The sequence below is a fragment of the Aythya fuligula genome, chromosome 1, assembly GCF_009819795.1.
Source record: "Aythya fuligula isolate bAytFul2 chromosome 1, bAytFul2.pri, whole genome shotgun sequence".
Taxonomy (NCBI): domain Eukaryota; kingdom Metazoa; phylum Chordata; class Aves; order Anseriformes; family Anatidae; genus Aythya; species Aythya fuligula.
Window position 1 is genome coordinate 153,788,047 of NC_045559.1, and position 26,549 is coordinate 153,814,595.

The 26,549-nt window shown below is 36.5% G+C and overlaps 1 protein-coding gene across 1 annotated transcript in view; it reads right to left on the reverse strand.

The window, feature by feature from the left end:
* The window catches only part of GPC6 (glypican 6), an 812,936-nt gene that overhangs the window by 217,177 nt on the left and 569,210 nt on the right, over nucleotides 1-26,549 (reverse strand). Inside the window, exon 4 of the mRNA XM_032203753.1 lies at nucleotides 838-1,003. Coding sequence (XP_032059644.1) covers nucleotides 838-1,003 — 166 coding nt within the window. The remainder of the gene's footprint in view (nucleotides 1-837; nucleotides 1,004-26,549) is intronic.

The window sequence follows — 26,549 nt, forward strand, 5'->3', positions numbered from 1 at the left end:
CATTAGCCTTCACTAATTCCTCACCCTATCCTTGTACTATGTATGATCAGAATCAATTTGAAGACCTTATTTCTTTTTAAATATTACTCTTCAGGGAGTTCTTTTGCTCCAGGATATCTGAATGGCTATTAAAGGACATTTCTTTCTTTGTTTATTAGTTTACTTGAGTGAAGAATTATATAAATAAAACTGTAATAGCAGTTTTCCTTAAATACATTCTCTATACTCCATACTAACATTATGCTTGTATGTTTGATATTTTCTATTCAGCAAACTGAAATTGAGTCATTAACATATTTTAACTGTGAACAGGGAATTAATAATTTTGCATGTTTGTAACTTTTAAAGTTTTTTTGCTTATATACTAATATACTACCATAATCAAGAAAAGCAGTTGTTATATTTTATGTTAAATGGATCTTATATGATGTTATCATCTTGCTTATTATTATCAGCTTGCAAGAACCTTGTTTTCAGTTGTAGTACATGCTATTTCTGCCATGTTAAGCTTGTTATCATATCCTCAACCAAAGCTTTCTCAATGTTTCACATATCTTATAATAATTCAGCTCAGCAGCTCAGAACCTGGAACACCAAACCAATCATTTTGAAATATGAAATATGATTGGCTCTAGGTTGGAAGTGTTTTTTTTTTTTTTTTTTTTTTTTTTTTTTTTTTTTTTTTACTGCAAGCCAAGAAGGTCAATTAGAAAGTGAGATGCATCTACAATTGATTCATTGCAAATATTGACCAACAGAAACTTCTAACCTCACAAAATTCTGAAGATGTTTACTATTACCTGCATTTCCTTCCACTAATATTTAAACTCCTCTTACCTATGAACAGATTCCACTCAGTATCCAAATCAGCCTGATTTGCTAGGCAGCCCTTCATTACATTGAGGCAATAGTTGTTGCAAGGTTTCACAGTGGGAAGTCCTCTGCAGTAAGGGCAGTACAACATCTTCATTAACGCCCGGATGCACCCTGGGGTGGGACTGACCTGCAGAGTTTGATGGGGGGAAAGAAAAAGAAAAAAGGAGGAAATCAATCTCCTGTTCTGTGAATGTTGGGGTCACTGAGATTATGCCTCTCAAGCAATAAGTGCAGAAGGGACAATTTGTGAGAAGTTCTCAACCCTAAATAATGCCCTCCTATGAGACTAATCAGTTCCTACCAATTATCTTCATTTAGTACAGCCAGCAGTGACTTTCAGGAATGCAAAAATGAACACTCCCCTCCTGATGGCAGTGCTTTCTACCCCAGCCCTCCCACATAAAGTCTACTAGAACACGAAGGAAAAACATCCAGGAAATAAGTTGGACAGAAACTGACTGATCCTAACATGGAAGATGCTGAGGACATCCAACACTCTTCTCATTCAAGATGCCAGTCACTGGATCAGATTTTTTTCTTTACTAAAACATGGTACATCCAGAATAATCCTGATTATTTCTATAAAGTTATTCAGGACTGTGCCTTGATAAAAGGATATCATCCTGTTTTCAGACAAAAATACCCTTCTATCTTCTCAGACAACTTCATAAAGAGATTAGACATGGATTTCTGTATGGCTTAATCTTTCACGTTCTCACAAAGGAACAAAAAATCAAAATTAAAACAAACAAACAAACAAACAAAAACAGAAAAACATTGTATAGACAATAGTGTAATATGTTTCTATTTATTTATCAGTATATCAGTATATCACAACATGGCTGAACATAATGAGCTTAGAACAGCCATCAGAGCCGATGGAAAGGCTCTGATGAGTTTAGGTTTTTAAGTCAAAGTCATTAACATTGGGCATAGCTGACAGAAGAAAGCAGTATGTAGAGATAAATCTATAGTGATATGAATTACAGTTTGCACTAGAAGAGTATGGATTTCCTGGAAAGGGAGCATACAGGTTAGAGAAAGGTTTTTTCTCACAAGGCTTCTCCATTATCTCTAATGATAGGATCTTTACTCTCATTTTTTTTTAGTTGTCATAATGCTAGACGTCTATTCAGTAATGTCTTCCATATTCCATGGAGGTCTTTTTTGGGGTGGTTTCTTTATCCTTTCTATTGACGGATAGGATAGATCATCTTCTGGAGGACATCCACAGAAAACTCACTCCATATCTAAATTTAAACTGTCCAAATTAGTTACATTAGTTACATTTGATGACCACTTAACATTCCCTAGGTGAACATTTTTTTCCCCTTAACTCCTCATTTCCTTACTTATTTCATCTCAGATTTTAAAAATCTTATGTACTATTATAATATATGTTTTCATCCCAGATAATCCATCTTGGATTAAAAGTGCAGAATTTTAGGTACTATTAGCAAAATGTCTTGTCATGGTGCAGTGGAGCATATGATTACCTTGTCAGAGTGACAATCTAGAGCAGTGACAGAAGGGCTACAGGTTCCTCAGTGATTTGAGAATTTCTGGACAGGAGAGTGCAAAGCAATGAAACTCCTTTCACTCATTCTGTTAGTTTATAATTAAATACAACACTTCTAATATGAATTTGATCTGTTTTTCTATATTTCTAGGAAATTGTACTAAAATGGGGTGAAAGTATGAATCTGACTGCACTGCTGACTGCATGCTAAACTGACTGATGTTTTATACTGTACTAAAATAGCTTCCCTCCCTCCCCTCCCTCCCCCCAATTTCATTTCCTCTTTTTGGTGTTGAATCATTGATTTTTAGAGGACTATGCTGAATATATTCTTTACACTGGACATTTTTACATGAAAATGTCTCTGTTAAACATTAGAACAGATACTTCTGACTATGCTCAGAGATGATTTTTGCCTTGGTTTCCTTGAGAAATGCACTTTACTTACACAAAACTATCATGGTGTGTGTGAAGGTATATTTAGTAATCCATTTCTAATAGCTTTTGAACATGTTGGCCAATTTCAATCAAATTTGACTGAAGACTTCAGGTCTTAGTACATTAATATCCTACCATCTATTTGAAAACAGACTACTGGGAGAAGAAAAGGAGAGAGGCTCTATTACTTGTTTTATTGAGGAAAAGGTTGAAGCACGAGGTAATTTCCACAAAAAAACCCTCGAAGAATACACATGGACAATCTATTAATATCCCAGGAGTTCAAAAAGCCCCAGGTAGAACTTTAACCTTCTTAAACACCAGAAAATCCAAATACAAGGTGTAAAGTGAAGGAAAGATTATCTTCATTATTTCCACTTCTCAGAACAATTTTTTCTAGAGTCACTTATCTAACATTTTATCTTTATACCTCCCAAACTAGAACAGATCCTTTTTTACAAAAAGATTAGTACCCAAAGGGACATATGAGAAAAATATAAATACTCGTGTTTAATGATGGATACTTCAAAATTACTTTGAAAATGGTGTTTAAAGCTAGATATGTTTCTATCTGTGGTCACCAAAAGTTTTATGAGAGAAGTTTCTTTCATGTTTAAAATTTTTCTTTTTTCTATGCCCAGAAGTCTTGTCAACACAAAGTTGTTGGCACCTGAGTAACCCTTAAGTTCAACTGTAATCCACAGTGTTCTCCAATCTGTGCCTTCTCAAGTCCACTTTGGTATTCATGCTGGCAGCACTTATACCTGTGGGATCTTGATCATCCATGAAAATTTCCCAGTCATTTCATTCTTGGAAAGCATAGCTAGAGAACAAAAGACAGTCCCTGTTTTTATATTGCATTTACATCAATCAAATATCATGAATATTCATGTGACCCTTGTTTTATTGGAAGTTTAGTCTGGGAAGTAACTAGGTATCAAGTTTTTTTCTGCCACAGGTCCAGATCATATCCCTGACCTGCTAGCATAGGACTCTAAGGGCCAGTTAGAATATTTATTTACAGTGGAGTGAATCTTGGATATTTTTTGCATTGCAGGACAGCTTTAACTGGAACATACCCACCTACTGCAGGGTAATCAGGATAAACTGTTACTATTCAAAAAGGATGAGCAGGACCCAGGTCTGTCAGATCTTGTCTGAATGTTTTAATATCCACTGTATAAAATGGTGGTATCATGAACAGCATTTGACAAGAAAGGGAGTTGCCCTGCTTTTGTTTTGAGAGAAGCAACACCATTTTTAAGGTGAGAAGCCAAGCTGTGACTCCAAAAAGAAAGCAAATGGAGAAAGCTTCTATAGAAGCCTCTGATACATCTATATCAGCCTCAGACATAGACCAACACAGATCAGGCTGGAAGTTGCAGATGTCTGTCTCAGAAGTTACCATGAAATAAAGTATGAACATGGACCAAGTGATTTGAGGCTAAATGGCAGGGTCTGGCTTACATTCACAATGCTTATGGCTAGCACCTCCTGGTCCACGCTGGTCACATCCCATACTACTACACTGTATTTTGACTACAGCTCTGAGTCCCAGGTGTCTGAGTGACTATATATAATTATTTTGTGTCATTACTTTTCAGCTCAAAGTGTTTGGAATAATAGGAGGTAGCACTTCAGGCAACTAGAGTACCAGGAAGCTAAATATAATGATGCATGATTAGAAGTGAGACGGGAGTTTTTGTTTGGCAGTGTTTAGATTACACTTGGGATAGCATTGGAAGGTACCAAAACAGGACAGGTATGTTCATACAGCCTTCTGGAGGCAGTGTCTGTAGGGGAACTTCCTCCAGAGAATACACAGGCATCACATGGAGAAATCCAGTGAAAGATGTTCAAAATAGATCCAGGAGGAGGGCTAACAATTAAGCTGTGGCCTGAACACAATGAGTCCTTTTCTCAATGTTGCTCCATATCCCCCTGTCACCTATAGTACTAATGTACCTTTAGGTGACTGACTCTTCTCACTGTGGTAAAGGGAAACATTGAAGTGAATCAGTTAATTTAGAGTTTTGAAGACTTTGTGAATCCAACCTCCAGTGAGCAGTTAAGTTTCAGTTCTCAGCTTCAGCTGATCTTTTTCTGTAACTTCATTTTCAGAGAAAATAGTCAGGACTTTTTTCCCTAACAGCAACTCTCATGCAGAAAAATAAATAAATAAATAAATAAATCAGGTTTTGCTCTAATATTCTGAAATCTCAGTAAAAGAACAAACATATAAAAAAATCAGCTTAGAGTGTGAGTATTTCTGAAAGCTATGAACACGTGAAATTTGCAAATTATGACAGAAAGTTGCTTTTTGACCATCTATATTGGCTTTCTACTTCTTGCTGCTGGCAAATTGTATGAAATATATTTTCAAAACCTATTTCTCTTTCCCATCTTCTAAAAAACAAAATAAAACCACAAAACCTATACACAGAATCTCTCACAGCTAATAATACTTTTCTGCAGATCAGCCAAAAGGCAAAAATTCATTTCATTCAGAGCTATTTAAAACCTGCATTTGCTGAAGAAAGCTGTTCATCAGTAAGGAGTTTCATCAATTTTGCCATAAATAACATTTGTTATTATATGGTTTTATTTATTTATTTAGTCTTTTAAAATGCATTGCAGTTGGCTATGCTAATCATAGCAGAGAAATTTGAATAGATTTCAAAGTTTAGAAATAACTAATCCTTATGTAAATCGTATTCTATAAATCAATCAGAACACATTGAATGACATAACTGGGGAAACTGCTATAGAGGAGTCATTAATTATATCATGTTGTCTCCCTGACTAAGACATCTTCATTTTAGTATAAGCATACACAGATTGCAGCATGGCAGAAAAGTACCCTTCTGAGCTTTGATTGAGCCGAGTAGCCGCAGGACATGTTACACTACTTCATTTTGTAACATTTTCTGACAGCTTCATCTTGTAAGTTTTTTGTAAGTTTGTAAGTTTTTACATAGATGCAAAAAAAAAAACAACACACACACAAAAAACAACAACAACAACAACAAAAAAAAAAAAAACAACACAAAAACAAACAACCAAACAAACAAAAAAGCAAGATTCTTAAGGGCTTCATTACCAAACACTTGTTTCCCCCTTTCAGAAATTCTTGAAGCAATATTATTTCATCTAGAAGACAGATTTTGCACTGCTGTGCTTGCAAATATAAATAATTGAGGAGAGATTTTTTGGAGGGGAAAACATGAAATTGTACTCTCCTAAAAACACATCTGTAGAGACCATGTTTTTTTATGTACCTGGCCTGTTTTTATAATCAAAAGTCTTGGCTTTGTCAGGTAAACAACATATATATATATATATATATATATACATATATATATATATATATATATATATATTTTTTTTTTTTTTCTGATACAAAAAGTCAGAAAAGCTGGTTAAACAACTGGTCACCTTTAGAAGGGTCAAACACACTGAAATGCAGTTTCCCTATTTTTATTTATAGGAGAATTCTTACTGAAGTAGTGGTATGTATTGTTTGTTGCTATAGTAGGGTTGTTTGTTCAAAGTAACATTGAATTTAACTAAACTCATAGTATAAAACCATGCTTAGATCCAGATACTGTAATTTCTTGTCACAAAACAAAATCTATCGATTATGAACAAAACAAATCCATCCCGGATTGTTTGAGTGCTATCCCAGAGCCCACAACAGGACATATGACACCTTCCAACTTTTCCAATGCACTTAAAGAAACCAATCTCATTTTGAATCACATGGAGACATCCCTTAGCATGAAAAGCTGGGAGAAAACTGTTTGGAGGAGTGAGTTGATTCTAGCCAACTGGCTCATGAAGTAGATACTCCTTTAAATGTCTCTACACTAAAACAACCTTCCCTATAGCCTATAGCCTGGGAAGGAGAAGGGGATTGCATTTTATATCTCACAAACTATAAATGCATTAACAACAAGGCAAATGTTGGAAAGTTCTTATTTCTGTCTGGTGGACAGAAATTTTTTCTTCAGGAGAAAGTAATAGACGCGTTGCTTTATACAAGAGGGAAAGGGGGAGAGGTTACAAGACAAGACAGTGTGTTCTATTTCTGCGGTTCCATGGAAGTGCTTTGCAATTAGACAGAGTTTTAAAATGAATCCTGTCTCTCGCACTGTTGCATTGGTTAGATCATCCAGCTGTCCACTCAGCAACCTGATGTCTTATGTCCTGTCATGGGGTGCAGTCTCAGAAATGGAGGCATTCTTGTGCCATTTTTTATCTCTCTGTGTACTCTATCTCCAACTTAATATTCTCAATGGAAAAATGAGCTCTTTCCCAAGCATATTTTTGTTCCTAGCCTAATTATTTCAAAAGCTTCAACTAGGACTAGGGTGATAATAATAAAATGCTTATGTATGTGGCCAGGTCAGAGTCTGATCTTGAATGAATTATCATGTCTCATACTAATATGCAGACTCCACTAAGAGTAGTAATCCTCCCATACTCATCCAACAAAAAGTTAATAAATCTGTGGACAACTCCATAGCTTAATTTTAGCATTTCCTGACCTAAAGATCTTCAGTCTAATTCTAGTATTTCCCACTCCAAATTTTATTTAAATTACAATGAGACATAGAAATTGATGTCCATGCATTTCAGAAGAGAAGGAAGAACATAATTTTTAATTATTTTAAGAATTTTTCATTATTGAATTCAACCTGCTAAAACTGAGGAAACTCTTCCTAAGTACATCTTTTTTCTGATTTCATTAAATAAGAGTAAAATCATTGTAACTTCAATTAAACATTTAGATTGATGTAATTGGGATCAAACTATGTACCATGAAGTAGACTTTATAGGTTATGCAGTTTTGCTGTAAACTTTTAGGTCGCCTAACCTAAGAGGTGCAGGTCTTTTTAAATTTCCTTTCAAGTTTAATTAAATTCAGTTCAAAAACTTCAGTCCAGTCACTCACTACACACATATCTTTGACACTATCTACTAAGTAGGTTAAAAAAAATTACTGATTTTTTTTTTTTTTTTTTTTGAAACTAGGGAGAACAGGTAAATCTTAGCCGGTAATGTTGATTTTCTCCTTTTTTTTTTTTTTTTTTTTTTTTTTTTTTTTTAATTATTTTAATCTTTTCTTTCAAACTAGATTTGCTAGCAGCTAGATCCAAGAGATTTGTTTTTGTCCTTGTTCATATTTTGTCTATTTTCAGGAGCACTACATTACTTATGATTTCATTTAATAATCTGGATATCAACAGATTTCAGTGAAAAATATGGAAAATATGTCTGTCTGTCTGTAATTAGAACTACATAGAAATATTCATAAGATATTGAAATACTGCTCATTGTTTCAGTCTGTCTCTTAGACTCTAAGATCTCAGCTCACTGCTTTTACAGCACAATCTGATATATAAATGGAAATACAGCCTCAGCCATACTCATTTGGGAATTTATATCATAGAAGGTCAATTTGAGAACAATTGCTTATACCAACTAAAAGCCTAATACTAACTAATAATAATAATAATAAATAAATAATAATAATAAATAATATAAAATAAATAATAAATAAATAATAAAAATAATAATGATAAAGCCTAATACTAACTAACTAATACTAACCTCCTAAAGATAAAAGTAGAAAATCTTTTTCACAGTATCGCAGATGACTGAAATGTACAAGAGCTGTTTTGAGTACTATGGTTTTGTACTAGTGTCTTTGACTTTGTGCATGAATTATACCAAAATAAAAGTAAAACACTACAGCCAGTTAAACAGCTACAAGATTCTCACAATTCTTGGATGATGTATCTGAAGAAAAAGATAAGAAATGCTAAATGCTAACTTTAATGTCTTCTTACTATCCAATAAAATACTTCTTTAGAAAACTATGAATATATTAGTCATAGTTAAACACACTCTAAAAGTATTAGAAAAAAACAAAACAAAACAAAACAAAACAAAACAAAACCACAAAGGAAATAGATGAAGCCTATAAAAGTTATTTTATGTAAAAAAGAAATTACACATTTACCACTCGATACAAGTTTTGCAGTATTAGGCACTTACCCTGTTGTAACTCATAGGAACCACTGTATTTTTTCTAAAAGAAAAACAACATTTAGAAATTGTCCAACTGAGATGTCTTTTTCCATTATCTATAATTCTGAAATCATGAGAAATATAGTAACTATATCTCTTTCCAACATTTATTAAAATGTGAGCTATTTTTCAGTTGTTTCAGTATATCAGTAGATGTGTACCTGTAAGTATACAGTTCTAAAAGGCAAACAAATATTGCTCCTCCATTTTACAGATGAAAAAATGAAACATCACAGAAAATTATAAAAAGTATTTAGATAGATAAAACCAGGAAAGTTATGCACCAGAAATTTTGAAAACTGCTCATAAGTATCACTCTCATTTTTTGCCTAAGTTATCAATACATGTAATTCTGAAACTGGCTGCAGTAAAACAAAGACTACAAGTCTAAATGATTACATCAAGAGGCTGCATTTAAATTGGTAAATCATTATGGGAGAAATGAGTTGTGGAATTTTAAATTTCCCCATGGAGGACAAGGGTAAAAGTCGCAAGGGCAAAATGTTCAGATGCTTACTGAACTGAGATGGAACATCTATATCCAGAGGAAAAGAATAGCTTTTCCTATATTTAGGAAATTAAGAAAATTGCATATCAAATTACTTGAATACAGAAAATCCAAATTTAGAAAAAATCACTTGAACAGCTTCAGTCACAGGATATTTTGTGTAAAACTTTTTTTTTTTTTTTTTTTTCTCTCTTGAGTCACTTCTGAGTAAAGATTCACTTTTTTTTTTCCTTTTTTTACAATTTAAGTTTTTACAAACTAAAATGGTTGAACGATTAGATCTAGATACTATAACGTCCTTCAGAAATCCCATTTTACATGTCAGAGAAATAATCAGTTTAAATGAATGGAGTAGAAAAAATGTTTGATTATTAAATTGATTAAAGCAGGAATTTCTTTGCAAATAGTGCAGGCTGAGAAGAGACTTCAGTACATGGGGTTTTACATCCCATAAGATGTTAAGCTGAAAAATCTGCCTTTCAAATTTTCTGGAAAAATATTTATCTTTCTTATATTCAAGCAAACCTACATTAAATAGAATTTGAGGTATGGAATCCATCTGTTATTTTTTCCAACATTTCAAGGGCAAAGATAAGGTGAAAAGTCATTAGAATCATAGATTGGACAGGGACCATTAAAGATCATGCAGTTTCAATCCCACTGCCATGGTCTGGGATGCCATCCACTAGATCAGGTTGCCTCGGGCCTTATCCAGCCTAGTCTTGAACACCTCCAGGGATGGGGCACCCACAACTTCTCTGGGCAACCTGTTCCAGTGTCTCTGAGCAAAGAATTTCCTCCATATATGTCATCTAAATATCTCCTTTCTTAGTTTAAAACCATTCCCCTTTATCCTATCATTTTCTGTCTGTGTAAAAAGTCACTTTCCATCTTTTTATAAGCCCTGTTTAAGTACTGAAGAGCTGCAATGAGGTCTCCCCACAGCCTTCTCTTCTCCAGCCTGAACAACATCAAACTTCTCTGCCTTTCTTCACAGGACAGGTGCTCCAGCCCTCTGATCATCTTCATGGCCCTTTTCTGGACCCACTCTTACAGGTCCACATCCTTCTTTTGCTGGAGGCCCCAGACCTGGATGCAGTACGTTGAAATCTTTGAAATCTATTTTCTTGTTTTCACTCCCAGGAGATGAACTCACAGCTGTTAGCTTTTCAAATCCCACCATCTCTTCTGGAAATAAACTTTAAGAAACTCTCTTAATGAAAAGTAGTCCTTCTGCTTTCTTACTGAATCTCACTTAAAAAAGAGCATGATTTTTTCTTCTGTACTTATGTAGAAATATATATGGCCTTAACATATATCTATCTAAGGCCTAAGAAGGCCTTAGTTTAATAGGAAATCATGTGCTAAATTTTCCAGTGTTGAAAACAGAATTTTGTAAGCAAAAATGTCAGATATCAGAAATATAAACTGCTTTTAAAAGTTTAGAATGTTCATGGATAAGCAATATAAGGGTATAAATCTTAACATGGACAGATATTTAAACAGAAACTCATCATTAACTTCAATAAAACCTTCTTAGCTTTGATGTCAGTAGGAATTAAATCAAGAGTGCAACTCTTGATTTATTCTTAATTTAAGTGTAACACTGCAATTGGGCTTCAACTCTTTAGTGCAGGAGCAGGATATTGGCTATACTTTGATAGCCAAAATGAAGCATTCAGATATCGAAAGGATTTAAGAAAGATACACTGGGCAACTTATATTCCCTTCCTGTGATTTAGATCTGTAAATGACAATGTTGGACCAAATGTTTATCAGAAGCTTCTTGCCTGTTGAAGTTGTATGTATATGTCATAAGAAATTGTTTACAGGGACTTGCAGTGCAAGACATTGTGGGAAACAGTGAAATAGGTTTTACTGACAAAAGAATTAGGAATTTCAAGAATACTATCAGATGCATCTCAGAAGTCAAGGGTACTAACAGTGTAGAGACATAAACCAACAGTACTGGGGAAGGAACCAAAACAAAATGGATTTAGACATGATTGTAAACAACAGCATCAGAAACACCCCTACCATGACTATAGAGACTACAGCAATTTGGGGAGGAAGAAGAAAATACAATTAAGTCCAGAATTTTAGAAGAGCTTTTTAGTATTTTCTTGACTAAACACTGATATCTAAATCTGATATGTTGTGCTCCCTTACAAGACAGATTCATTTCAACCTAAAACAAATAATTTAAAGTAGCTGAATATTAATGTCTCCAGTGGTACTATAAAAGAGTAACTAATTCATGTGTAAATATCATCATGTGTATATTTAAAGTTGGGGATGAATCTATCTTGTCCTTCCAACAAGAAAAGCATGAGGATGTTACTGAGAAATTTTGTGCAGTTTTGGTCTTGCAGGACAGTCAGGAGAAGAGCTGAACTGAAAGAGGAATTAAGAAAGGACAGTGAGGAAAAAAGTCAGACAAGGCTCTGCATAACCAAGCAAAAATGGCTTTTTGCTTACTGGGAAGAAAAGAAAGGTTATGGAGAAGTAGGTCACGTATTGCTGAGGTATAAAACAGAGATAGGAAGGGTGGTCCTTGATAATTTGGAAATAAAATCCCCAAATAAACAGAAGAGAAAATCTGAGAAACAGTTGAGACAGAAAAAGAGAAGAGTTGCCAAATCAGGAGATAATAATATGAATCAAGTAGTTAGACATGTTGTGCAGAGGTATCTGTTAAAAAAAATAAAAAATGTTGTGAAGTATGGCCAAGTCAGTTCAAAACCCAAGAAACTTGATATGCAAAATAAATACCTGAGAAAAAAGTCTTGCAAACTTCCCGTGGTTCAGAATGCAGAACAGAAAAGCACCTGAGAAGAAAATCAGTTCTCTCAAACAGAGAAAGAAAACAGAAACACTGTTCTGGTCTCTAATAAGTACTCACAGGTACTCACATCAAAGTCCTGTTTGGTGTTCACTGACCTCTGAATTGTTTTACTGACTTAAAAAGGGCATGAAGATGAGAGTTGTACAGAAGACTGTGGGATGTCCTACTTGTAAGATGTCAGCAAGAGCACACTAGTCTGGATGAAGAAGAAGTAAATGAAGATATAATATTGGCAGTCTTGGTCAGTGATACGTTATGCAATGATTTGAGGTGACAAATGACGATAGATTGCCCCCAGTATGTTCCAGCTCCTTCCAGCTCTAAGAAACATGGAATTCTGATGCAAAAGAGACTTTGAAGTTTATGGTCAGGTGATCACAGTCTGAATTTGTTGAAAATGGCATTTTCACATGCAAGTAAGTATATGAAAATACCTTACAGATGCTACTTAAAGATTTTTTTTTTTTTTTTTTTTTTTTTTTTTTAATCTGAAGACCCTCCATCCTGGAAGAAAACAAGTTGGTTATCTGGGACAAAACAGAATAAAATACTTTGCTTATTCTCCTGTTCCATTTCATGATATGAAAGAAGCACAAGATGGAGCATGATAGAAAGGACAATAAAGCAAATTTTGTGTGGATCATACACAAGTGCAGAGATGAAAAAGGAATATAAACTATTTTCTGACTTCTAAAATGCAGAATGGTGTCATATTTTTAAGGCATCCCAGAAAGGTCAGATGCACTGCTGGTTCCTCATTGTCTTACTCAATGTCTTAGTAATATACTCAGAGTAGCATAAATTAGAGACATGCCTTATAAATAGCTCTGCATTTATAGGCTCCATAAATGCCCACTGCATTATGTGGGACCAAATCATGTGAGATCACTTTATAGCTGTATGTTAACATTTCCTCTTTTATGGTCTTTCAAATCCTCTTGTTAATTTTTCAAAAAGCTACTTGTAAATATAAATACCAAATATAAAATATTTAACAGATGCTCAAGTGCACCTTGGGATGATGGCTATGGTCTGGAATGACCTGTTTATGGGATGTGTGCCCACATTTCTGCTGAGTATAGCACTTGCAGCTTTTGGAACTGTATAGTAGAAAGCAGATCTGCATCTTCCACTATCATTAAGCTTAATTATTTATTTTATTTTATTTTATTTTATTTTATTTTATTTTATTTTATTTTATTTTATTTTATTTTATTTTATTTTATTTTATTTTATTTTATTTTATTTTATTTTATTTTATTTTATTATGATAATGCATTCTCCATAGACAAAAAACAAAAACAAAACAACAACAAAACAACCAACCAAATAAAAACTAGAGAGGTGTCGTCATAAATGTCTCTGTGTCCTACTTCCAAATCAGTGTAAGGAAAATGTAGGAAAGAGCCTAAATGGAGAAGAGTTACAGGAATTAATAAGAACAGGGATTCTTCTCAGTGTTTTGTCTTTAAGCTGTTCACTAAAGAAAAACACTGTTCAAAGTATAAGCATTTGGCAAATACATAATTTGAAGCCAAATATAACTTCCCTTTGAATATTTGAAAAGATATTATTAAAATAAAATAGTCCAGTTTTCTTCCTTTTGTTTTCTAAAACAAAAAATCCAACTGTCTTCCTCTATCACACCCATGTCCACATAAACATACACACATTTAAATAAAGTATATATATAGTAAATTTGTATGCAATCTCTTGTGCCCTGACAGTTAACAGAGAATTGCACTGACTAAATTTTTCTATTGTGCTGTATATACTATACCTCAGGCACTATAATTTTTGGACAATATTCTAATGGAAAGTAAGGACATTGTAACATTGATTTGAAATAAGCAAGCACCCAATAAAGGAAAATTCTTTGAGTTTAAACCAGTTATTTGTTCACACTTGCAGAAGGCAGATCAAAACCTGCACTACAAAAACACATCTGACAATCAGATTTGCTTTTTCCTTTTATGTAGAAACAGACTAAATGTGAAATTTACTGTTATATCTTGATTTAATCTACCATGAAATTTAGGTTGATGTACAAAACAGAAGTAGAGTCTACAAGCATATGAAAACATTCCTTTTAATATTTTGTTCCTCATAAATTCTCAGCAGGGAAGCTGTTCTTTAAATATTTTATCTTCATCCAAAACTGAACAAGAAAATGCATTCTCTGTTGGACTGCCTGGGACCTAAAAAGCAGCAGATCTATAAAATGTGAAAATGAATAGTAGACATTGAACTGTGAAAAAAAAATATAGCCTAAGATTATTTTCTTTGTCTTAGATATTTTTCCATAATCTGTTTAAAAATTATAATTTCCATTATCACTACCAATGACTGTAACTGTCTTATTTACATTTCTTACTTTGTAATCTGCAGTAATCACTCATTTATGTTTAATGATTTAGATCTGTAAATAGACCCTGAAAACACTGATCCTAGGTCATCCTCAGTGGGATGGAAGCACTCTGCAGTATGTGCTGAAGCCCCTGTCCCAGATGTATACTTCCCAGCTGTTGGCTTAGATCAGCATCATCATCTGTACTTATCACTTTAATATCTGATGAATCCTCAGCTTGAAGATTTTATATTAAAGGGATTTGGAGGGCAGAGGAAGGACTAAGAGCATCAACCTTATACTGCAGGGCTTTCAGGTACTGTGGTCACATTGTGACTGTGTGTCAGTATAAGATACCTGTGCATAAAACCACCCTTTGTGTGTGTGTTCTCACCTTTTATTTATTTATTTAGGTGAAAGCTGCATCAGTGACACTTCCACAGATCTTCTGGTATGTGCAATCAACAGCCACACCACCACCCATCCCACTGAGCTTCTGCACTCCATGGAGCTGACACAGCCACTGCAGCTACACTCCTCAGAGATACTGTGTATGGGGTAGGCTTGTAACTGTGGCTGTCTTTGTCCCTGCCAGTGTCACACTTCCCAACAGACTTTCACAGACTTTCAAAAATAAATTATAACAAACTTAATTATGCTGTGGAATGAACTGCTCCTGAATACACCTGTAGTTAGACTAGGACAGTGATTTCTGTGTTTCTCCCTCATAATGTCTTCTCCTTTACCAAAGTGAAAGATGTTCTATAGCCCATTAATATAGCCCAAGGACTGAGATTTCAGTCCTTGCCAGGTGGCAAAGCCCCATTCATGTTGAACCTGAAAGGACACCACAAACAGGAGTAAATGACAATTTGGCCTATCTGTAAGTGGCAAATGACTGATTTTAGAGCCAGCTAGGTCAGAAAATCTGGTAAAAGTAAAACACAGCACAGTATAATGGGTACCTGGCAGTAAACATATATTTAAGCTATTTCATTGCCATTTGTCTTTATCTGATTAAGCCACCTGATTTATAAAACATGCTGGAGCACAATTTATATGCAACAATATAATATACCTAGTGGTCTGGGTTCCTGAACCACAAGGATAAACATGCTCAAACCATAAAGGTGTTCTTCATGCCAGATATCCATTTATAAAGCCCACTGAAAGATGCCTCATCATTACCATCTCCGTTATGGATGAACTGTCAACTACACTACCACAACCTCTTTCCAAACCTTTTAAAGTTAAGTCAAGACTCAGTGATATTCAAAACACAGTTATTTCGCTAGTCAGGAGACATTTCCTCAGTACTGTAATGTTAGCATTGCCATAAACATTTCACAGAGAGGTCGTGTTTTCCAGTGGGTATGAGAAATGCCACAAATCCAATAGTGCCATCTATATGTAAAGGTGGATACTGGAACAGATTCTGAACATGACGACTTTAGCCCAGGTACTACAATAGTGAAAAAAAGTGCAATTTCACAGTGTCTCTCCAAGTAGCAAAGACTATATTGTTTCTGACAGTATCTCTAGAAAAATATTTGTTCTTAAAGACCTGTGTCTCATAAGGCTGGTGAAACATTTCTTCAAAAACTAGAGGGAAGTCAATACCTGCTTTTATTTTTTAAATGGTGGCCAAGTGAAAGGAACAGATGCTGCACTGATACCTACCAAGATTCAAGTTCTTATTCACATAGGCAAGTACAGTAAAGTTCAAAGCTTTTCGAGGTCTCCTGGACACCCTGAATTTAAAGGATTGCTTCCAGAGCAAAAGAAAATGTAAATTTATGTATGATTACTTGATTTTCAGAATCCGTAGAGAAGATACTTTAAACACAACAGTCAACTAAAGCTAACAGTAACTGAATTCTGCAGCAGACTCTGCCCCAAGAAGAAAAGTAGGATCACCTGTTGATTCCCCATGTCAGTAAAATGCCATTGGATAGATGGACTTCGAGTTTAAACAGGGTGCATCCAGTGTGCTCTTCTCCCACCAAAAGACAATTTTCCAATTCACAGAGAAAAATTGTGGTTTAAAGCTAGTCCCTTCTCACCGTCATTGTATATTTTACATCTAATTTTGCCACCGGTACCCTTCACTTCAGTCCACAGTCCCACAGAACTATACCATGAACAGTTCACAACAAATAATAAAAAACAAACAAACAAAACAAAACAAAACAAACAAACAAACAAACAAACAAACAAAAAAAAACAGAGAAACTGAGATTTGTCAAAAGTTTTGTTTGCTGGACACTGTTCAATCATCTCCATGGACATTAAATATGTGAAATTGAAAGGTAAAGAGGTTAAAGGAAAAAATATCTGACGTTTTCCACAATCCTAAAGCTTCCAGAAGTTTAAAGATAAGGAATTGCTACTATCAGTTGAAAGACTAAGCTTTCTTTGAGACTCAGTCTACAAAGTGTTAAACTTCTTGCTACATTGCAACTACTCAATATTTCCCCCTTTCCTTTCCTTTCCTTTTCTTTCCTTTCCTTTCCTTTCCTTTCCTTTCCTTTCCTTTCCTTTCCTTTCCTTTCCTTTCCTTTCCTTTCCTTTCCTTTCCTTTCCTTTCCTTTCCTTTCCTTTCCTTTCCTTTCCTTTCCTTTCCTTTCCTTTCCTTTCCTTTCCTTTCCTTGCCTTGCCTTGCCTTGCCTTGCCTTGCCTTGCCTTGCCTTGCCTTGCCTTGCCTTGCCTTGCCTTGCCTTGCCTTGCCTTGCCTTGCCTTGCCTTCCCCTACTGTCTCACATCTTTCTGTTCCCCTAACTCCATAAGCTTTTTTCCAAAAAGATGAGTCATCTGTGCTCATTACAGGGCTTGATCCAAAAATAACCTGAAAATGTTCAGCATTTGTTGAAGAAAGTGTACGGCTGCTGGAAGGAGGGTCAGGCAACAAGGAAGGAATATAGGGATGCTGTTCATGTTTGTAAGGAGAAAATTCATGGGGCCAAAGCCCAACTAGAGTTGAAGCTGGCCATGTCTGAGAGAGACAATTAAAAAGTTTTTTTTTTTTAGATATGTTAACAGAAAAAGGAGAACCAAAGAAAATGTTGGTCCGCTACTTGACGGGGAAGGTGTCCTCACAGACAATGACACAGGCAAAGCAGAGACATTTAATGCCTTCTTCACCTCTGTCTTCAATGCTGATGATGGGCTTTGGGACCCTGGGTGCCCTGAACGGGAGGACCGTGACGGTGGAAATGACAAACTCCCAACCGACCCTGAATGTGTGCGGGATTTGCTGCTCTACCTGAATCCATACAAGTCCATGGGTTTGGATGGAATCCATCCTAACGTGCTTAAAGAGCTGACTGATGTCATCACGGGACCTCTTTCAAATATTTTTCAAAGATCTTGGGAATCTGGAGAGGTGTTAGTAGACTGGAAGCTGGCAAATATTGTGCCTATTTTCAAGAAGGGTAAGAAAGAAGACCCTAGCAATTACAGGCTTGTCAGTCTCATGTCAGTGCCTGGTAAAATTACGGAGAAGATTATTCTTGAAGTTCTTGAGGTGCATCTGGGGGATGATGCAGTCATTGGTCCCAGCCAACATGGGTTCATGAGGGGTAGGTCCTGCCTAACAAATTTGATTTCCTTTTATGAGATCACCCATATAGTTGACCAAGGAAAACCATCTGATGTGATCTTCTTGGACTTCAGCAAGACTTTTGATATGGTTTCCCATAGGATCCTACTGGACAAAATGTCCAGCATACAACTTAACAAAAACGTCATACAGTGGGTGAGCAATTGGCTGACAGGCAGGGCTCCAAGAGTTGTGGTAAATGGCGCTACATCTGGCTGGCAGATGGTCACTAGTGGGGTCCCTCAAGGCTCCATTTTAGGGCCAGTCCTCTTCAATGTCATTATAAATGATTTGGATGTAGGATTAGAAGGTGTTTTGAGCAAATTTGCCGACGACACTAAACTTGGAGGAGTTGTGGACTCAGATGAGGGTGGAAAGGCCTTGCAGAGAGACCTGGACAGATTGGAAAGCTGGGCGATCACCAACCACATGAAGTTTAACAACGGCAAGTGCCAGGTCCTGTACCTGGGATGGGGCAACCCTGGCTATACGTACAGACTGGGCAACAAGACACTGGAGAGCAGCCCCGCAGAGAGGAATCTGGGGGTTGTGGCTGACAGCAAGTTGAATATGAGCCAGCAGTGTGTCCAGGCAGCCAGGAAGGCCAACTGTATCCTGGGTTACATCAAGCATGGCATTGCTAGTCGGTCGAGGGAGGTGATTGTCCCGCTCTACTCTGCGCTGGTCCGGCCTCACCTTGAGTACTGTGTGCAGTTCTGGGCACCACAGTACAAGAAGGACATTAAACTGTTGGAGAGTGTCCAGAGGAGGGTGACGAAAATGGTGAAGGGCCTAGAGGGGAAGATATATGAGGAGCAGCTGAGGTCACTTGGCCTGTTCAGCCTGGAGAAGAGGAGGCTGAGGGGGGACCTCATCGCCGTCTACAACTTCCTTGCGAGGGGGAGTGGAGAGTCAGGTGACCTATTCTCTGTAAACACCAGTGATAGGACCCATGGGAATGGTTTTAAGCTGAAGCAGGGGAAGTTTAGGCTTGACATCAGGAAGAGGTTCTTCACCAAGAGGGTGGTTGCACACTGGAACAGGCTCCCCAGGGACGCAGTCACTACACCAAGCCTGTCTGAATTTAAAAAGTGATTGGACTGTGCACTTAGTCACATGGTCTAAACTTTCGGTTAGACCTGTGCGGTGCCAGGAGTTGGACTTGATGGTCCTTATGGGTCCCTTCCAACTCAGGATATTCAGTGATTCTATGATTCTATGATCCCTTATTTTTCAGAGTCAACATCAGTCCCTGAAGTTCATCTAGTGCTCAGTAGAGTTGAAAGCTTACACCAATAGACTAGAGAGAAAGGAAAATCTGAACAGCTTGAATATGCCATTTTATGTTGCTGTATGTATAGATAAATGGAAGGATAAATTGTGTTGATATAATTTTTCACATCATAATATACATAGTGAAGAAAAGGAGCAAAAAGAACTTTAGTATCTTGTATATTTAGGCTGCCTTCATGAGCTTTTTTCTTAATAGGATTAGCTTGCAATATAATATGCTACTATTTCAGGCAGTTTGGAAGTGTAGAAATACCAGTATAAACAAATAAGGAAACAGAACTTATGAAAAGAAGGGGGTGTATTGGTAATGGGAGAAACTGAGAAGGCAGAGGTACTGAATGCTTTCTTTGCTTCAGTCTTTGCTTCCAGGACTCCCCTCCTGGACTCCTCAACTCTGGAGGGAGGAGAAAGTGTCTGGGTAATGGAGATCTCTCCCTTTGTTGAAAAAGGAGTGGTTCAGGAGCATCTGAGTGGGCTCAACACACACAAATGCATGGGTCCCAATGGGATGCAACCACGTGTGCTAAGGGAGTTGGCAGAGGTGATCTCTGAACTGCTCTCTGTCATCTTTGAAAGGTCCTGGAGAACAGGAGAGGTGCCTGAAGATTGGAGGATAGCCAATGTCACTCTGGTCTTCAAGAAGGGCAAGAAGGAGGATCTGGGAAACTACAGGCCAGTCAGTCTCACTTCTGTCCCTGGAAAGGTGTTGGAACAGCTCATTGCCTTCTATGATGGCATCACCAGCTGGGTAGATGGGGGGAGAGCAGTGGATGTCATCTACCTTGACTTTAACAAGGCTTTCAATACTGTCTCCCATGACATTCTGATAGCAAAGCTGAGAAAGTGTGGGATAGAGGAATAGACAGTAAGGTGGGTTGAGAACTGGCTGACTGGCCAAGCTCAGAGGGTGGTGATTGGCGGTGCAGAGTCTGGCTGGAGACCTGTGACTAGCGGTGTTCCCCAGGGGTCAGCGCTGGGTCCAGTCTTGTTCAACATCTTCATTGACGACCTTGATGAGGGAATAGTGTCTGCCCTCAGCAAGTACACTGATGACACAAAGCTGGGAGGAGTGGCTGACATGCCAGAAGGCTGTGCTGCCATTCAGCGAGACCTGAACAGGCTGGAGAGATGGGCAGGAAGAAACCAAATGAGGTTTAATAAGAGCAAGTGTAGAGTCCTGCACCTGGGAAGGAACGACCACATGTATCAGTGCAGGCTGGGGGATGACCTGCTGGAGAGGAGCTCTGAGGAGCAGGACCTGGGGGTCCTGGTGGATGATAGGTTGACCATGAGCCAGAAGTGTGCCCTTGTGGCCAAGAGGGCCAACAGGATCCTGGCGTGCATTAAAAGGAACGTGGCCAGCAGGTCAAGGGAGGTGATCCACCCCCTCTACTCTGCCCTGGTCATGCCTCACCTGGAGTAGTGTGTCCAGTTCTGGGCTCCCTGGTACAAAAAAAAAAGACAGGGATCTCCTGGAAAGAATCCAATGGAGGGCCACAAAGATAATACGGGGTCTGGAGCATCTTCCTTATGAGAAAAGGCTGAGAGACCTGGGTCTGTTCAGCCTGGAGAAGAGAAGACTGAGAGGGGATCTCATCAATGTGTATAAATACCTGAGGTGTGGGAGACAGAGGGATTTGGCCAACCTCTTTTCAGTGGTTTGTGGGGACAGGATAAGGAGTAAAGGCCACAAGATAGAGCACAGGAAGTTCCACACCAACATGCGAAAGAACTTCTTCACGGTGAGGGTGACGGAGCACTGAAATAGGCTGCCCAGGGAGGTTGTGAAGTCTCCTTCTCTGAAGATATTCAAGGCCCGTCTGGACGCCTACCTGAGCAGCCTGCTCTAAGGAACCTACTTTGGCAGGGGGGTTGGACTCGATGATCTTTTGAGGTCCTTTCCAACCTCTCCAATTCTGTGATTCTGTGAAAGGGCTCAAGATCCTGGTGATACTGAAGTACTTTAGATTGTGGTAGCCATTAACTCTCCAGTGCAGTGTTGTGTTGATATCTAACACCCACAGCACCACACAGAAGCCAAAGTCATATTAACCATAAAACTGCAAACTGTTTCATTTTGTGAAGTTTCCTAATATACATTGTTCATTTCATTTTCTAAATTTTAAGCTTGCAAAAGTAAGCAAACAGTCTCAACTAGACAGGTTTTATTGAATACTCCAAATGACAGAGTCCTAAGTCATATGAACAAATTTTGAAAGGCTACGTCTCATCCAGCATAATTTATTTTTTTTAAATACAATTAATAGTACCTTGTTAACCATTAGTTATGTACATTATTACATTAGTAATAGTTCCTTGTTAACCATTTGTTTTCCTTTCCTGTATTGGAGAACATTCAGATATAAGAAAATGGAAGGGAACTGTTCCACGAGAATCTGATGTAAAATACACAACAATCTTCTTTCTAAATGTATTTTTAGAAAACTCACACGGCTGATCTGCACTTATTTCTGTCTTAATGTATATGCAGAAGTATTAGCTCCTGGTTTTGTATGACCTCCCCCCCTCCAAAAAAAAAAAAAAAAAAATTTGCTTAACTGGACAATGTTTCTATAAGACTCAGTCCCATTAATTTCAATAAAAAACATCATGGTGAGCAGTAAAACATAAATTAATGTGTTATTTAATGGCCAGTAAAACAACAACAACAACAAAAAACTCAGCTGTTGGGAAGGCTTGAGCTGACTTGTTAATATTACATGTGTTTTGTTCATTTCCTTATTGCCAAACATGAAATGACCATTTTCCAGCATTCTCATTACTTGTCTGATGTATTCTTGTATTAGCTCAGAGAAGGCAATGAACTAAAGCAAAACTAAGTAACACTGAAATAGTGTTGATAGTGTTGATAAGATAGTGCTTGTTGTGATGATTTCATCATCATCACAACAGTTAGGGCATCCAGTACCAACAAGAAGAATCAAAATAGTCCACAGAATGAGCTGTACTTATTGCTGGTAATGAGTAACCACAAGAGTATTTTACGAAATTCTTTATATCCCATTCTTCCATTCTCTTATTTGTTTTTGATGTCTTATTGTTATATGGTAGGGAGGATAGAGACAGGGGGATGAAATGTCTCACAGCATGAGCTAACAGTCAAAGAAAAAATATTTCACATTCCATACTGGCTTTTTTTTTTTTTTTTCTTTTTCTGGAAGCTAATGAGACAAAATCTGCATGTCCTTCATCCCATAATACACTTAATACAAAACCATTATTCAAATTACAGTCGTATCTTATTAGACAACAGATGGTCTTATCTAAATTGGTTGGTTAATTCACATTCACTATTTCTTATTAATAAAGTCACAAGAATGAATGACGTCTTCCTAGAAGTCTTCATGAAGCCAGCCATGTCTTGCAGATGACAGTAAGAAGTAACAAACTTATGGAAAAGCCATTTGTGTAAAATCTGTTACTGTAAATCCTTATGAATCTTCATTATTGATGACTCTAAGTGTGTTTTTTCTACCACTCACAGGTGTCAGAATCTATTTTTCCATTGTGATGTAAATACTAACTCCATGAAAAATAAACGAAGAAATATAGAAAAAACTATGCACCTTATATGACATTCAATTTTAATTTTATAGAAAAGATTTATTCTCCTAAATCCATGAGATTTCATGTCAATCAAGCTTTTCTAAATATGAAAAAATTGTTGTGCTATAAAACTTCAACTACTAAAATATTTTTAAAAGATGAGCAGCAGAAACTTGACTATAAGATTTTTTGAGTTGTCATATATGGTAATATATATTATGTCTTTAATATATACTCAGATATATGCTTTTATTTTTCATGTAAGCACTTTCATGGTACTGAGCAACAGAGCTTTTGCCACAAAAAACTCTAAATTAAAATTCAGTATCTTCATTATCTTAATTTTGTACACAAAACTTAACACCTCACTGAAGACAATACTGTTTAATTCTGTTCTTTTTCAGGAAATACTAAGAAAAGGCTTAATTTTCCAGTGACTGAAATGTTTTACTTCCTGCAGTGCCTTTCTGTGTGTGGCCTCAAGATGAGATTCAATAAAAAAATGTATTACGGCTTTCACGGGTCTTACTTATCTCTGGGTTCCCTTACAGGCATTAGAGCTTCCCTGCAAGCATACTTGTGGTTACAATGTCTGGAAGCTATTCACTGAGATGTTTCCCTTGAAAGAAAAGGCAGTAGATGTATAAACAGGCTAACCCATTACAAAGCCAGATTTTAAAAAGCTGCATGTCCATGGATGTCTTTGTTCACAGCTGTCATTGTCCAATTTGATCTATGTTTTTGAAGTGAATTTGACAGCTGGACTCAAACAAGAAGATTAAAAATATGGTCTTTTCACACCTGAAGTGAAAAGTGAGGCTAGCTTTTAATATGTCTATAGTTTATTTGAGCTCAGGGAGATCAATTGTAGGATTGAATCAGTTGTATTTAGAGCTATACACCCTGATTGAGGTCTCCCTGTAGCAGAGTCATCAGACAATCTGCTTCTTTTTGCAATGGACCAAAGTTTTGAGTAAGTCATTTTACTATGATTGGTACAAACTATTGTCTACAGGTTGAGGTGGAGCACAGAAAGTTAATGCAGAGAATGGGAATGCAGCAGAAGTCCTTACTGTGTCTGAAAGCTAAAAGAGATATGACTGAAAGCCCGGATACCTTCAAAGTCTGGTAATATTTCTTGATTCAAAGATAATTAATGTAGAAGTAGTTGCAAAAACAATTGATAAATACTAACAGAAAAATTAAGTGGGGAAAAGTGCTAAAGAGTTGACCTACCCAACCCCTTTATGAGTTAGAAGTATTAGATTCCTAAGTGGCAATACCTTACAAACCATGAAACTAATAGCTATTGTATACATACTAACAGTCACATCTCCTAAGCATCCTATGTGGATCAAAAATCGAACAAAAGAGGATTCAAGGGTTGGAAGTTAACCATAATGCTATGGACTGCATTTGCGTGCAACGGATGCAACAAGTCCCTGAACACACAGAAGGAGAAAAACACCAGAAACAACAAATAGCTTCTACAATTGAAATCTTGACCCGTATGAGTGTGCTAGGAAGACACACTTGGCCTCAATTGTCTGGCTGCCACCTTCATTTGGAAATTTAACAAAGGTATTAAAAAGACCTACAGAAATAAAAACAGCTATGAAGGTAAATAATTATCGCAGTGGTAGCTCCTCGGTCAAAGGGGCAATCCTCAACATTGGACAAAGTGGCCCAATTGCTTCTTAAGGTTGGGAAGATGCCTATTTTCATATTATATTCTAAACTCAGTAATCACCTCTCCACCCCTGTCTTTTTATTTTTTATTATTATTTTTTTATTTTTAATTTATTTTTTTATTTTTGTGGTGATTGTTAATTTTAATTGATACCATGATTTATTTGAATTACATTTTGGAAGTGAAGACATCATGTGCAGGAGACCAAAAGGAACTTTGAACCCACGTGATACAATTATTCTTTACTTAGACAATACACATGAAACCTCATAAAGAAGATAAAAAGACACATATCTTTGTTCAAGAGAAATACACTTATATCTCAGAGATTAGAAAAAGGATTTGCAAATTTTGAGCTTTGTCTTGAAAAGTGCTACTGTATATATTTAGTTCATCTCATTTAACAGGCCCAATCTCTTTGAATTCTCTGGCATGATAACTGTTTCCCTCCAGTGTTATTTAATTTACATTTGATTTTCTTTACACTTGATGCCAAGTTTTGTGATTTTTTTTTTTTTTTTCATCTGCAAATGATGTGCACAACGTGGGAGTTAAGAGTAAAAGATGATAAACTGCAAGCTATCCATAAAATTACGGCTCCTAATTTATGTGAAAAAATCAGCTAGGTATTGGGGCCAAGGTTTTGAAAAAAAACTAAGAACCCGTAACAAAACCAAGTCTTTAGGTAATTTCAAAACTACCAAACGTCTAACAAATCCTATTAAGTTGCATGATACAGACTGTCTGCTCAGCTCTTCTGAAAACTAGGTGATTAAACTTAAGAATCTAAATATGAGGTTATCATCAGGCTCTTATTATAAAATGAAGATTTAAATAGGCTAGAGAAAAAAGTATTTTCCAATAAGTAATTTTTATCCACTGAAAAAAAGTAATACTCTAACGTATTTTTCAAATAGCACTACTACTTAAAGAGAAAAGAAAATCACAACAAAGAACAATACATAGATACTCCTCTAGACAACGAAGAAAATATTTTATAGAAGTATCACATAAAGTTAGAGGAACAGGAGGACCACTTCAGTCTAAATACTTATCTTCTGCTTTATACTATAATTATACAGTGCCCAGTGCAATAGGAAAATGTAACTTTAACAGTCAACTGCCTTAAAATCTTTTATTTTTAGAGTGCTATGAGCTGTAATATAATACAGGCTACTATAATGCACAAAGAAAAAATGTTTTTTAGAGTAATGTAAAAGTTCTTGCTGGCAGGAATTTCATGTAAATTTCCTGAAAAAAAAGTGAGAAATAAAGCAGCAAAAGAAATGACAGCATGTATAGGTGTGCAATCAATGACAGCAGTATGGGATAAGAACAAAAATGCAAAATACAGCTTGCAGAGAAGTGAATCACAGAATCATAGAAAAGCCCAGGTTGAAAAGGACTGCAGAGATCACTGGGTCTAACTTTTCATAGTAAAAGCAAGGCCTAGACAAAGATTGTCTAATACCTTGTTTATCTGAACCTTGAAAGTCTCAAGTACTAGAGAATCCACCACATCCCTGGAGAAGTAATTCCAATGATTGATTGTTCTCACAGTATAATATTTTCCTCTTATATGCAATCAGAATCTCCCCCAGTGCAACTTGTACCCACTACCCTTATCCTTGATGCTCCTTGTAAAAGGGAAGTTTTCATTGTCTTTGTAACCACTCTTTAAATACTGGAACACAGTGATGAGGTCTCCCCGAGACTTCTTTTCTCCAGGGGGAAACATTGTTGTGTAGTAGGGGTGAGTACTCTGGCTGCAGTGC